The sequence below is a fragment of the Pongo pygmaeus genome, chromosome 23 (genome assembly GCF_028885625.2).
Source record: "Pongo pygmaeus isolate AG05252 chromosome 23, NHGRI_mPonPyg2-v2.0_pri, whole genome shotgun sequence".
Classification (NCBI taxonomy): domain Eukaryota; kingdom Metazoa; phylum Chordata; class Mammalia; order Primates; family Hominidae; genus Pongo; species Pongo pygmaeus.
This window is the reverse complement of record NC_085931.1, coordinates 28607620-28619133: the sequence shown is the minus strand read 5'-3', so window position 1 is coordinate 28619133 and position 11514 is coordinate 28607620. Positions and strand designations below refer to the sequence as shown.

Genomic DNA, 11514 nt, shown 5'->3' with positions numbered 1-11514 from the left:
TGTCACCCAGGCTGGAGTGCAGTGGCATGATCTCAACTCACTGCAACCTCTGCCGCCCAGGTTCAAGCAATTCTCCTGCCTCAGCCTCCTAAGTAGCTGGGATTACAGGCACCTGCCACTGCGCCCGGCTAATTTTTGTATTTTTAGTAGAGACGGGGTTTCACCATTTTGGCCAGGCTGGTCTTAAACTCCTGACCTCATGATCCACTTGCCTCGGCCTCCCAAAGTGCCACCGCACCCGGCCTTTCTTTTTAAGACAGAGTCTCGACGGGGCGCGGTGGCTCACGCCTTTAATCCCAGCACTTTGGGAGGCCGAGGCGGGCTGATCACGAGGTCAGGAGATCGAGACCATCCTGGTTAACACGGTGAAACCCCATCTCTACTAAAAATACAAAGAATTAGCCGGGTGTGGTGGTGGGCGCCTGTAGTCCCAGCTACTCCAGAGGCTGAGGCAGGAGAATGGCATGAACCCGGTAGGCGGAGCTTGCGGTGAGCCGAGATCAGGCCACTGGAATCCAGCCTGGGGACAGAGGGAGACTCCGTCTCAAAAAAAAAAAAAAAAAAGACAGAGGCTGGCTCTGTTGCCCAGGCTGGAGTGCAGTGGCGTCACAATCCCTGCCCCGCCACTGGGTTCAAGTGATTCTCCTGTCTCAGCCACCCGAGTAGGTGGGACTACAGGTGCGTGCCACCATGTCTGACTAAATTTCTATTTTTACTAGAGACAGGGTTTCACTATGTTGGCCAGGCTGGTCTCCAGCTCCTGATCTCCTGATCCGTCTGCCCTGACCTCCCAAAGTGCTAGGATTATAGGCATAAGACGCCACGCCCAGCCTCTTTTTTTTCTTTTTTTTTTTTATTTTGAGGCAGAGTTTTGCTCTTGTTGCCCCGGCAGGAGTGCAATGGTGCGATCTCAGCTCACTGCAATCTCCACCTCTGCAGGAGAGCAGGAATCTTCAGTGATCCACGGGCAGATCTGTAGCCATTGTGGGCACCTGTTCTTCCCGTGACCTTTGTGCCCGGGTCGCAGCACGTGCTGAGATCGCGCCATTGCACTCCAGCCTGGGGGACAAGAGCGAAACTCCATCTCAACGGAACCCTTAAGGTCGTTCTCTCACTGGGGCCATTATGAGCACACACACCCACTCCCTCAGGTTTAAAAGGCGCGTTGCCCGGCAACAGAAGGAACTGCTGGCTTAGCCTTTGGCCGAGTTGGCAGCTCCACGAGGACCCTCAGAGTCCAGCTCTCCAGCGTTCAAGCATCCGACGGTTCCGAGTCCTCCCAGGAGCGGTTACCTGGGCACTCTGTGCCCCTCATTCCTGTCAGGGCCCAGGCTGAGGACCTGCTAGTAGGGCTCAGTTGCCTGGAGTCCGTTCAGCCCATCCCCCAGTTCACTTTGCTTGTGGGATCTCCCCGTTTCTCCTGCCCCTGGACTGAGTGGCAGGCCATCCCACAAGCACCCGGACACTTGGCATCAGTGGTGTCAAGACAACTCTAAGAAGGTTTTCTGTGATCCTGCAAGACCTGTGTTCCTTCCCGGTGATTCTGCCTTCAATTTGATTGCACAGGTACCACAGCAAGCCAGTGCTGTGTGCGCCGAATTCCAGGGCATCCTCCAGCTCAGCCACTACACTGAGCACAAGGAATCTCTGTGGGACCCAGGAACAGGTAGTCACCCCTTTGGGGCCCACAACACCCGGCTGTCCCCAGACTTGTGGCCAGGGAAGATAGTATTGAGGGCCCTCAAGGAGAGCGGGACAGGGATGGCTGAGCAGGACAAGGACCCTAGAGTCCAAGAGAATCCTGATGATCAGAGAAGGGTCCCCGAGGTCACCAGGGATGCACGGTCTGCATTTCGGCCCCTGTCGGACAACGGAGGCCTCTCTCCCTTTGTGCCCAGGCCCGGGCCTCTGCAGAGAGACCGCCATGCCCAGAGGTCAGAATTCAGATATAACCAGAGATCCCAGACCTCCTGGACGAGCTCGTGCCCCGAACTAAATTCCATCTCGAGCTCCTACAGCTCTACAGGAGGCCTCCTGGGGCTAAAGCGGAGGTGGGGGCCAGCCTCATCCCACTGCCAGCTGACCCGCAGTTCCTCAAAGACAGTGAGTGAGGACGGACCTCAGGCTGTCTCTTCTGGTCACACCCAGTGTGAAAAGACGGCAGATATAGCACCAGGGCAGACACTGGCCCTCAGGAATGGCTCCCCCAGATCCCAGGCCTCTAGGCCCCGTAAACGCAAGCTTCCCCTGCCGTCACGCAGGCAAGGGGATCCTCTGATGCTGCCACCTCCCTTAGTGCTGGGGTTCCAGGTCACTGCTGAAGACCTGGACCTGGAGAAGGAGGCGGCATTCCAGCGCATCAACAGTGAACTGCGGGCTGAGGCCAAAGCCATCTCGGACTGTAGACCCTCACGGCCTTCCCACGCTTTGTCCTCACTTGCAACAGGGACTTCTGGTGTGCCTACCATCTCTAAAGCACCCAGTATGGATGCACAGCAGGAGAGACACAAGTCCCAAGACTGCCTGGGCCCAGTGGCCCCCCTAGCTTCTGCTGCAGAGGTCCCCTCTACAGCTCCTGTGTCTGGGAAGAAGCACAGACCACCAGGCCCCCTGTTCTCCTCCTCAGATCCCCTTCCTGCCACCTCTTCCCACTCCCGGGACTCAGCCCAGGTCACCTCGCTGATTCCTGCCCCCTTCCCAGCTGCAAGCATGGATGCGGACATCAGAAGAACAACGCCTGGCACTTCTGCTCCTGCAGCTGCCGCAGAAGCCCCTCCCCCCTCCACATTGAACCCCACGTCGGGGTCACTACTGAATGGAGTGGATGGAGGCCCTTCACATTTCTGGGCCACAGTCACAGCTGAAGCAGGTGCCCAGAGGTCAGAAGTCAGATATAACAAGAGATCCCAGACCTCCTGGACGAGCTCGTGCCCCAAACAAATTGCCACCTCGAGCTCCTACAGCTCTACGGGAGGCCTCCCTGGGCTAAAGCGGAGGTGGGGGCCAGCCTCATCCCACTGCCAGCTGACCTGCAGTTCCTCAAAGACAGTGAGTGAGGACGGACCTCAGGCTGTCTCTTCGGGTCACACCCAGTGTGAAAAGACGGCAGATATAGCACCAGGGCAGACACTGGCCCTCAGGAATGGCTCCCCCAGATCCCAGGCCTCTAGGCCCCGTAAACGCAAGCTTCCCCTGCCGTCACGCAGGCAAGGGGATCCTCTGATGCTGCCACCTCCCTTAGTGCTGGGGTTCCAGGTCACTGCTGAAGACCTGGACCTGGAGAAGGAGGCGGCATTCCAGCGCATCAACAGTGAACTGCGGGCTGAGGCCAAAGCCATCTCGGACTGTAGACCCTCACGGCCTTCCCACGCTTTGTCCTCACTTGCAACAGGGACTTCTGGTGTGCCTACCATCTCTAAAGCACCCAGTATGGATGCACAGCAGGAGAGACACAAGTCCCAAGACTGCCTGGGCCCAGTGGCCCCCCTAGCTTCTGCTGCAGAGGTCCCCTCTACAGCTCCTGTGTCTGGGAAGAAGCACAGACCACCAGGCCCCCTGTTCTCCTCCTCAGATCCCCTTCCTGCCACCTCTTCCCACTCCCGGGACTCAGCCCAGGTCACCTCGCTGATTCCTGCCCCCTTCCCAGCTGCAAGCATGGATGCGGACATCAGAAGAACAACGCCTGGCACTTCTGCTCCTGCAGCTGCCGCAGAAGCCCCTCCCCCCTCCACATTGAACCCCACGTCGGGGTCACTACTGAATGGAGTGGATGGAGGCCCTTCACATTTCTGGGCCACAGTCACAGCTGAAGCAGGTGCCCAGAGGTCAGAAGTCAGATATAACAAGAGATCCCAGACCTCCTGGACGAGCTCGTGCCCCAAACAAATTGCCACCTCGAGCTCCTACAGCTCTACGGGAGGCCTCCCTGGGCTAAAGCGGAGGTGGGGGCCAGCCTCATCCCACTGCCAGCTGACCTGCAGTTCCTCAAAGACAGTGAGTGAGGACGGACCTCAGGCTGTCTCTTCGGGTCACACCCAGTGTGAAAAGACGGCAGATATAGCACCAGGGCAGACACTGGCCCTCAGGAATGGCTCCCCCAGATCCCAGGCCTCTAGGCCCCGTAAACGCAAGCTTCCCCTGCCGTCACGCAGGCAAGGGGATCCTCTGATGCTGCCACCTCCCTTAGTGCTGGGGTTCCAGGTCACTGCTGAAGACCTGGACCTGGAGAAGGAGGCGGCATTCCAGCGCATCAACAGTGAACTGCGGGCTGAGGCCAAAGCCATCTCGGACTGTAGACCCTCACGGCCTTCCCACGCTTTGTCCTCACTTGCAACAGGGACTTCTGGTGTGCCTACCATCTCTAAAGCACCCAGTATGGATGCACAGCAGGAGAGACACAAGTCCCAAGACTGCCTGGGCCCAGTGGCCCCCCTAGCTTCTGCTGCAGAGGTCCCCTCTACAGCTCCTGTGTCTGGGAAGAAGCACAGACCACCAGGCCCCCTGTTCTCCTCCTCAGATCCCCTTCCTGCCACCTCTTCCCACTCCCGGGACTCAGCCCAGGTCACCTCGCTGATTCCTGCCCCCTTCCCAGCTGCAAGCATGGATGCGGACATCAGAAGAACAACGCCTGGCACTTCTGCTCCTGCAGCTGCCGCAGAAGCCCCTCCCCCCTCCACATTGAACCCCACGTCGGGGTCACTACTGAATGGAGTGGATGGAGGCCCTTCACATTTCTGGGCCACAGTCACAGCTGAAGCAGGTGCCCAGAGGTCAGAAGTCAGATATAACAAGAGATCCCAGACCTCCTGGACGAGCTCGTGCCCCAAACAAATTGCCACCTCGAGCTCCTACAGCTCTACGGGAGGCCTCCCTGGGCTAAAGCGGAGGTGGGGGCCAGCCTCATCCCACTGCCAGCTGACCTGCAGTTCCTCAAAGACAGTGAGTGAGGACGGACCTCAGGCTGTCTCTTCGGGTCACACCCAGTGTGAAAAGACGGCAGATATAGCACCAGGGCAGACACTGGCCCTCAGGAATGGCTCCCCCAGATCCCAGGCCTCTAGGCCCCGTAAACGCAAGCTTCCCCTGCCGTCACGCAGGCAAGGGGATCCTCTGATGCTGCCACCTCCCTTAGAGCTGGGGTTCCGGGTCACTGCCGAAGACCTGGACCTGGAGAAGGAGGCGGCATTCCAGCGCATCAACAGTGAACTGCGGGCTGAGACCAGGGCCATCTTGGACTGTAGACCCTCACGGCCTTCCCACACTTTGTCCTCACTTGCAACAGGGGCTTCTGGTCTGCCTGCCATCTCTAAAGCACCCAGTATGGATGCACAGCAGGAGAGACACAAGTCCCAAGACTGCCTGGGCCCAGTGGCCCCCCTAGCTTCTGCTGCAGAGGTCCTCTCTACAGCTCCTGTGTCTGGGAAGAAGCACAGACCACCAGGCCCCCTTTTCTCCTCCTCAGATACCTGTCCTGCCACCTCTTCCCACTCCCGGGACTCAGCCCAGGTGACCTCGCTGATTCCTGCCCCCTTCCCAGCTGCAAGCATGGATGCGGGCATCAGAAGAACAAGGCCTGGCACTTCTGCTCCTGCAGCTGCCACAGCAGCCCCTCCCCCCTCCACATTGAACCCCACGTCGGGGTCACTACTGAATGGAGTGGATGGAGGCCCTTCACATTTCTGGGCCTCAGCCGCAGCTGAAGCAGGTGCCCAGAGGTCAGAAGTCAGATATAACAAGAGATCCCAGACCTCCTGGACGAGCTCGTGCACCACACGAAATGCCATCTCGAGTTCCTACAGCTCTACGGGAGGTCTCCCGGGGCTAAAGCAGAAGAGGGGGCCAGCTTCATCCCACTGCCAGCTAACCCTCAGTTCCTCAAAGACAGTGAGTGAGGACGGACCTCAGGCTGTCTCTTCGGGTCACACCCGGTGTGAAAAGGCGGCAGATATAGCACCAGGGCAGACACTCGCCCCCAGGAATGGCTCCCCCAGATCCCAGGCCTCTAGGCCCCGTAGACGCAAGTTTCCCCTGCTGCCACGCAGGCGAGGGGAGCCTTTGATGCTGCCACCTCCCTTAGAGCTGGGGTTCCGGGTCACTGCTGAAGACCTGGACCTGGAGAAGGAGGCGGCATTCCAGCGCATCAACAGTGAACTGCAGGCTGAGGCCAAGGCCATCTCGGACTGCACACAGCCCTGCCATTTTCAGGTATGTTTCTTCTATACCTAGTTTATTTGTTCCTTTTTTCAAGACATGGTCTCACTCTGTATTTCGTGTTGGAATACAGTGGCACAGTCATAGCTGCAGCTTTGAACTCCTGGGCTGAAGCCACTTCAGCCTTCTGAGTAGCTGAGACTACCAGTGCATGTCACCAGAGTTGGCTAGTTTTTATTTTTTTGTAGAGATCTATGTTCCTCAGGTTGGCCTTGAACTGTTGATCTCAACTGATCCTCCCAACTCAGCCTCCCAAAAGCACTGGGTTGATGAGCACGAGCCACTGCCTGGCCCAGAGTCACATTTTAACATCACATCCTCACTGCTGCGCTCAAGTTTTGGCAGTGACTGAAAACCCTAAGGAAGAGTTTCTGGTCAGGCCCGGGCCCGTCTGTGCATAGCAGGGGAATGGAAAAATGGCCTGTGGATGGTTCTTTTGGAGAAATGGCCAGACAAGCACTGAGATGCCGTTTCCTGGAATACAGGGCCGTGCGATGTCCAGCCCAGCTGCCAGGTCCAGGGCCCTCGGCACCATCTAGTCTGGGAGCTCATTCAGAAATGGCCTCATTTGCTCAAAGCAGCTGGTTTCCCTTCCAATCTGGTCCCATTTGAGAGATGCAACTGGGCCCTGTCTTCCAGGAAACCATTTCAGTGCGTGCCTGTCTTTGTCCCCGCGCTTTTCTTATTAACTAAGATTTCTAAATGTATTACATATTCACATTTAGAAACTCTAAATATCATAAAAGGTTAGCAAGGAAGTTTCCCTTCCACTCTGAACTTCCAAACACCAAGTCAACATTTTTGTTTGCATATCATCCCTGCAATCTATGTGCAAATAGAAACATGCACCTGGAATGCATGCTGATGTGTGATCGTGTTTACACAAAGTCCTCTGCACCTCTGCATATATCACTGGGCAATGCACCTTAGTTATCATTCCACATTTCAAATGTAAATCCATTGTATTGTTTCAGAGCTATAAAGTACTGCACCCTATGACTATTCCCAAAATTACTTAAGCACCCCATTATGGGTACACATTTCTTCTGTTTCCAGTCTTGCTCTTATAACCAATGCTGTAGTGAACAGCACTATGTTGAGTAGAAGTGGTGACCATGGGCATCTTTGTCTTGTTCGCGTCCTCAGGGGGAATGCTTTCAACTTTCCCCCTTTCAGGAAAATGTTGGCTGTGGGTTTGTCATAGATAGCTTTTATTACCTTAAGATATGTCCGTTCTATGCTGATTTTGATGAATGGTTTTAATCATAAAGAATGCTGGATTTTGTCAAATGCTTTTTCTGCATCTATTCAGATTATCATGTGATTTTTGTTTTTAGTTTTATTTATGTGATGTATCACATTTATTGACTTGCATATGTTAAACCATCCCTGCATCCCTGGTATGAAACCCACTTGATCATGGTGGATTCTCTTTTTGATATGCTGATGGATTCGGTTAGGTTGGTTGTAGCATTTCTTATTATTCCATCTGTGGAATGTATTGGTTTAAATAATGAAAACATGTTCTATCTTCACTGCTTAGCACTTTGTGTTTCTTTAACAGCCTTCCCAACAGGGCAACATAAAAGCAGGAACCCCGCTAGTCTCCCCTTAACCTGGAATTTCCCCTTCTCCACAGCTCGCTCATTGGACAGGATAGACTGGGCATCCAGGCCTCAAGGTAAGGACACACTCCGTCACCTAGAGTTGCAGTGCCTGGGAAGGCCAACCTTGGAGAGGCGCTGCCAGCTTTACAGTGGTAGAGGTGTTGGGAGGGACTGACCACCAATTTATAAGGCTGTACTTTGTTGGCGACATAAAGGATTGTTTCACAGATTGTTGGGGAGGGACAATCCCAAGGGCTCCCCTGTCCCTGGTCCTGGCTCTGCACAAAGGCAATAAGAGAGGGATGCTGGTAAGGGCTGACCTGTTGCTGTGCTGGGGAGGAAGGTGCTAGGCTGAAATTCAGGAGGCTGAGGATGCAGCAGTCCCATAGGAGGTACATGACCTTCAGGATACATTTTCTTCATTGATGATCAATGGAAATGATAAATCACTGACTATTTTTTCTATCATTGGAATCTACTCTCTACTGCTCATGCTGTTCCTGTCTTTTGGGGAAGATGGAAGATCGAATCAGTGTGTGCTGCACTGAGCGGATGGAAGGAGAACTGCGACAAAAATTGAGGAAGGGTGAGGGATGAGAGGGCCCTTCATCCAGCTGCTTGCAGAGTCCTCCTGAGGAGGAAAGCCCCGTGGCTCCCTGAGGAAGGAGCAGTGAGGGCTGCGTGACTCCCACAGTGAAGTGTGTGGTATGTCTGAGGACACCCAGGCTGGTCCATGAGGAGCCAGTGGCAGAGTGAGAAGCAGAAAGGCCAGGAGGGTGGCTGGAGGCCAGGCTCTGAGTCATTCTCCATGTGATGGAAACAGCCGGAGCCCAGTGGGCTTGGAGGTACAGGATGCGGTGGCTGATGACAGAACAATGTGGAGAGAGGCGTCATTTGTCAAATCCTTACTTTGTTCTGGGCATTGTGCTAAAAATTCTGATGGCTCATCCCATTTAGGGGCTGAAAGTTGCAGAGGTTTAGGAAGCTTGCCCACGATACTGGAGCCCCCATCTCCTGCCCTAGTGCTGTCCTCCTTCTCACCCAGCCACCACCTGTTTCAGGGGAACACACAGAAGTGGTAACCTCTTATGGAGAGGCGAGTAAATTCTGCTGTTTTTGTTATTCACAGAAAAAACACTGGCTCGTGTGGGTTGGGAAGGATATTTCATCTGGTTATTTCCACCTGTGTGACTCTTATAGTATTGAAATGCATAGGTTAGCATTTTTGGCCAATTTACTCAGCATTCTGGGTTAAAGGCTTTTATTTATTTATTTATTTATTTATTTTTGAGATGGAGTTTCACTCTTGTTGCCCAAGCTGGAGTGCAACGGCGCAATCTTGGTTCACTGCCACCTCTGCCTCCCAGGTTCAAACTATTCTGTCTCAGCCTCCCAAGTAGCTGAGATTATAGGCACGTGCCACCACACTGGGCTAATTTTTCTGTATTTTTGGTAGAAATGAGATTTCACCATGTTGGTCAGGCTGGTTTCGAACTCCTGACCTCAGGTGATCTGCCCTCCTCGGCCTCCGAAAGTGCTGGGATTACAGGTGTGAGCCACCACGCCCGCCCTAAAGTCTTTTAAAATTCACTTGTATGAGTTGACTTAGTTTTCTTTAACCTTGTAGAAAAATACAAAAATGGCAATCTCTTTTATCACACAAATAATGTCTTTTTAATGGAGTGATTTTTTTCTAATTGAGGTATTATGTACTTTTCATTTACTAATTATTGTTTACATTTGAAGTGTTTTGTGAATTAATATTTGATTGCATAGATGAAGATTACTAGTCATAGGCATTTTACTAACCAATACTCATTAAGCATAGCGTGGATTCATGTGACGTCAAGCAGCTATTTTATTGGTAAAAAAAACGAAAAAGCACAAGAATGAACGCAAGAACTGAAACAGTGGAGACACTTAGAATGACTTGTCTAAGATCTAAATCATTTTGTTGTCTTCCCAGCGTACTTATTATCCTGATCATTGTCATCAGCATTGTTTGGGTCCTTTTAGCACAGATTTCTCAAAATGGGCAACTCCATAACAGTTGGAAGCTTACGAATTCATATAATTTGTAAGAGGGCAATTTGGAAGTACCTATCTACTTTAAAATTCCAATAACCTGGGAATTTCATCTAGAGTCTTTTATGTCTAGACTCTTTCATGTAAAATATTTCCACAATTAGGAGAAATATGTGTATGGGGATTTGCTATGTAGCGGTGTTTTGATAGAATAGAAAACTGGGATAAACCAAATTTCCATCACGAAGGAAATAGTAATACGCTGAATAATAATACAGCGAATATTATGCAGGCTTTAAACATCAAAAAAGAGTTCAACTTCTGACTTCCGATGATGGTGTTGAAGCAGGTCACTGCTGGTTTACATTTGATTTTCATGTGGGAACTCTGGAAGTCTGCCTTAGTGATTTTTTATGTGGCTAAATTTAGCTAATGACAAGCTATTCGAAGTATGGCAAAATGGAACTTTAAAACAGTATCTTGTCAGCAACCAAGTGGACCTGTTTCACGTAAAGCCCACGCATTCATCTGCCTGTCCTTCATTCTGTCTGTCCACACGGGCATCATTCATTCGTGGAACTGAGTGCCCACTGTCGAGCTGACAAGCCCATAACCTCCCTGTTCCTAGTCACACATTAATTCTTCAACAAGTTCCTTTTGATAGATTGTGACTAAGCTTAGCTGCTATTTCCAATTGCTTCCCCAAACGTACTTCTCACTGTTCTCCCATCACACCCTTCAGCCCATCCATGCGGGGTTCCTTTGCTTTTCCCACCTTACACCAAACTCCCTATTTTTACTCCCACTTTTACCTCCTCTCCAAGACAAAACAAACAAACAAAACTAGCATTTTAAAACTTAGTTGTAATCTTTCTTCCTTCATGAAAATTTCTCCAACAGCCACTTCCACGGTCCTGTGTGTTCTGGATATTTTAAAATATTGGCTATAAGCTTGAGCACATCAGGATATGCTGTTTTGCTGTATGCAGATGGAGGCAGTGGCCGGAATGAATGAACGGCAACAATTGCTGGCAACCGGCAGAAGCTGAGAGACAGGGAACGGGCTCTTCTCCAGAGCCTCCAGGAGCCAGGCCTTTGAATACCTCGAATGTGGGCTTCTGGGAGACCATGTGTTTCTGTTATAAGCAGCCCAGTCTCTGGCAGTTTTTACGGCTGCCCCTGGATGCTCATCTACACCTGTCTGACAAGGTCAAGCTCCAAGGAAGGGATTCTCTGCATATCTACATTGTTTGCAGATTTTACGATAATCATTTATTCTTGCGTGGCTGATCATTGTTAGCCAATATAAATAAAATAATAAAGAAATGACCCACATTTTATGTTGGGAGTTTGATCTGCCATTTATCAAGTATGGAATCTTGAACAAGGGGTTGAACATCTGAATGTCTCCATCACTTCATCTGTAAAGCGGGGGTGCTCACACCCACCGGCTCCCCTCCCATGTTGGTGCCAGACTCTCCCTGGACCCCTGTTCTCTTACCAGCCACATCCATTCTCCCCCCAGAGGCGCTAGTGACTGTGCGTGACTTTCCATTCCCACCACGTTTGTCTCTAACCCCAGCAGCAGATCAGTGTAAGCAGAACACAGCTGAGTGCTCCTCACCACCCACCAGATCAGGTGCAAACTTCCAAGCCTCACTGGATCCCCTCC

At 52.1% G+C, this 11514-nt stretch overlaps 1 protein-coding gene across 1 annotated transcript in view; it reads left to right on the top strand.

Annotated features, from left to right (window-relative positions):
- LOC134739253 (uncharacterized) overlaps positions 1–11181 on the top strand; it is a 38784-nt gene extending 27603 nt beyond the window's left edge. The window contains exons 2-3 of the mRNA XM_063662766.1: positions 2367–6204; positions 10743–11181. Of these exons, the coding sequence (XP_063518836.1) occupies positions 2367–6204; positions 10743–10778 (3874 nt within the window). The 3' untranslated portion in view covers positions 10779–11181. The remainder of the gene's footprint in view (positions 1–2366; positions 6205–10742) is intronic.
- The last annotated feature ends 333 nt before the right edge of the window (positions 11182–11514 follow it).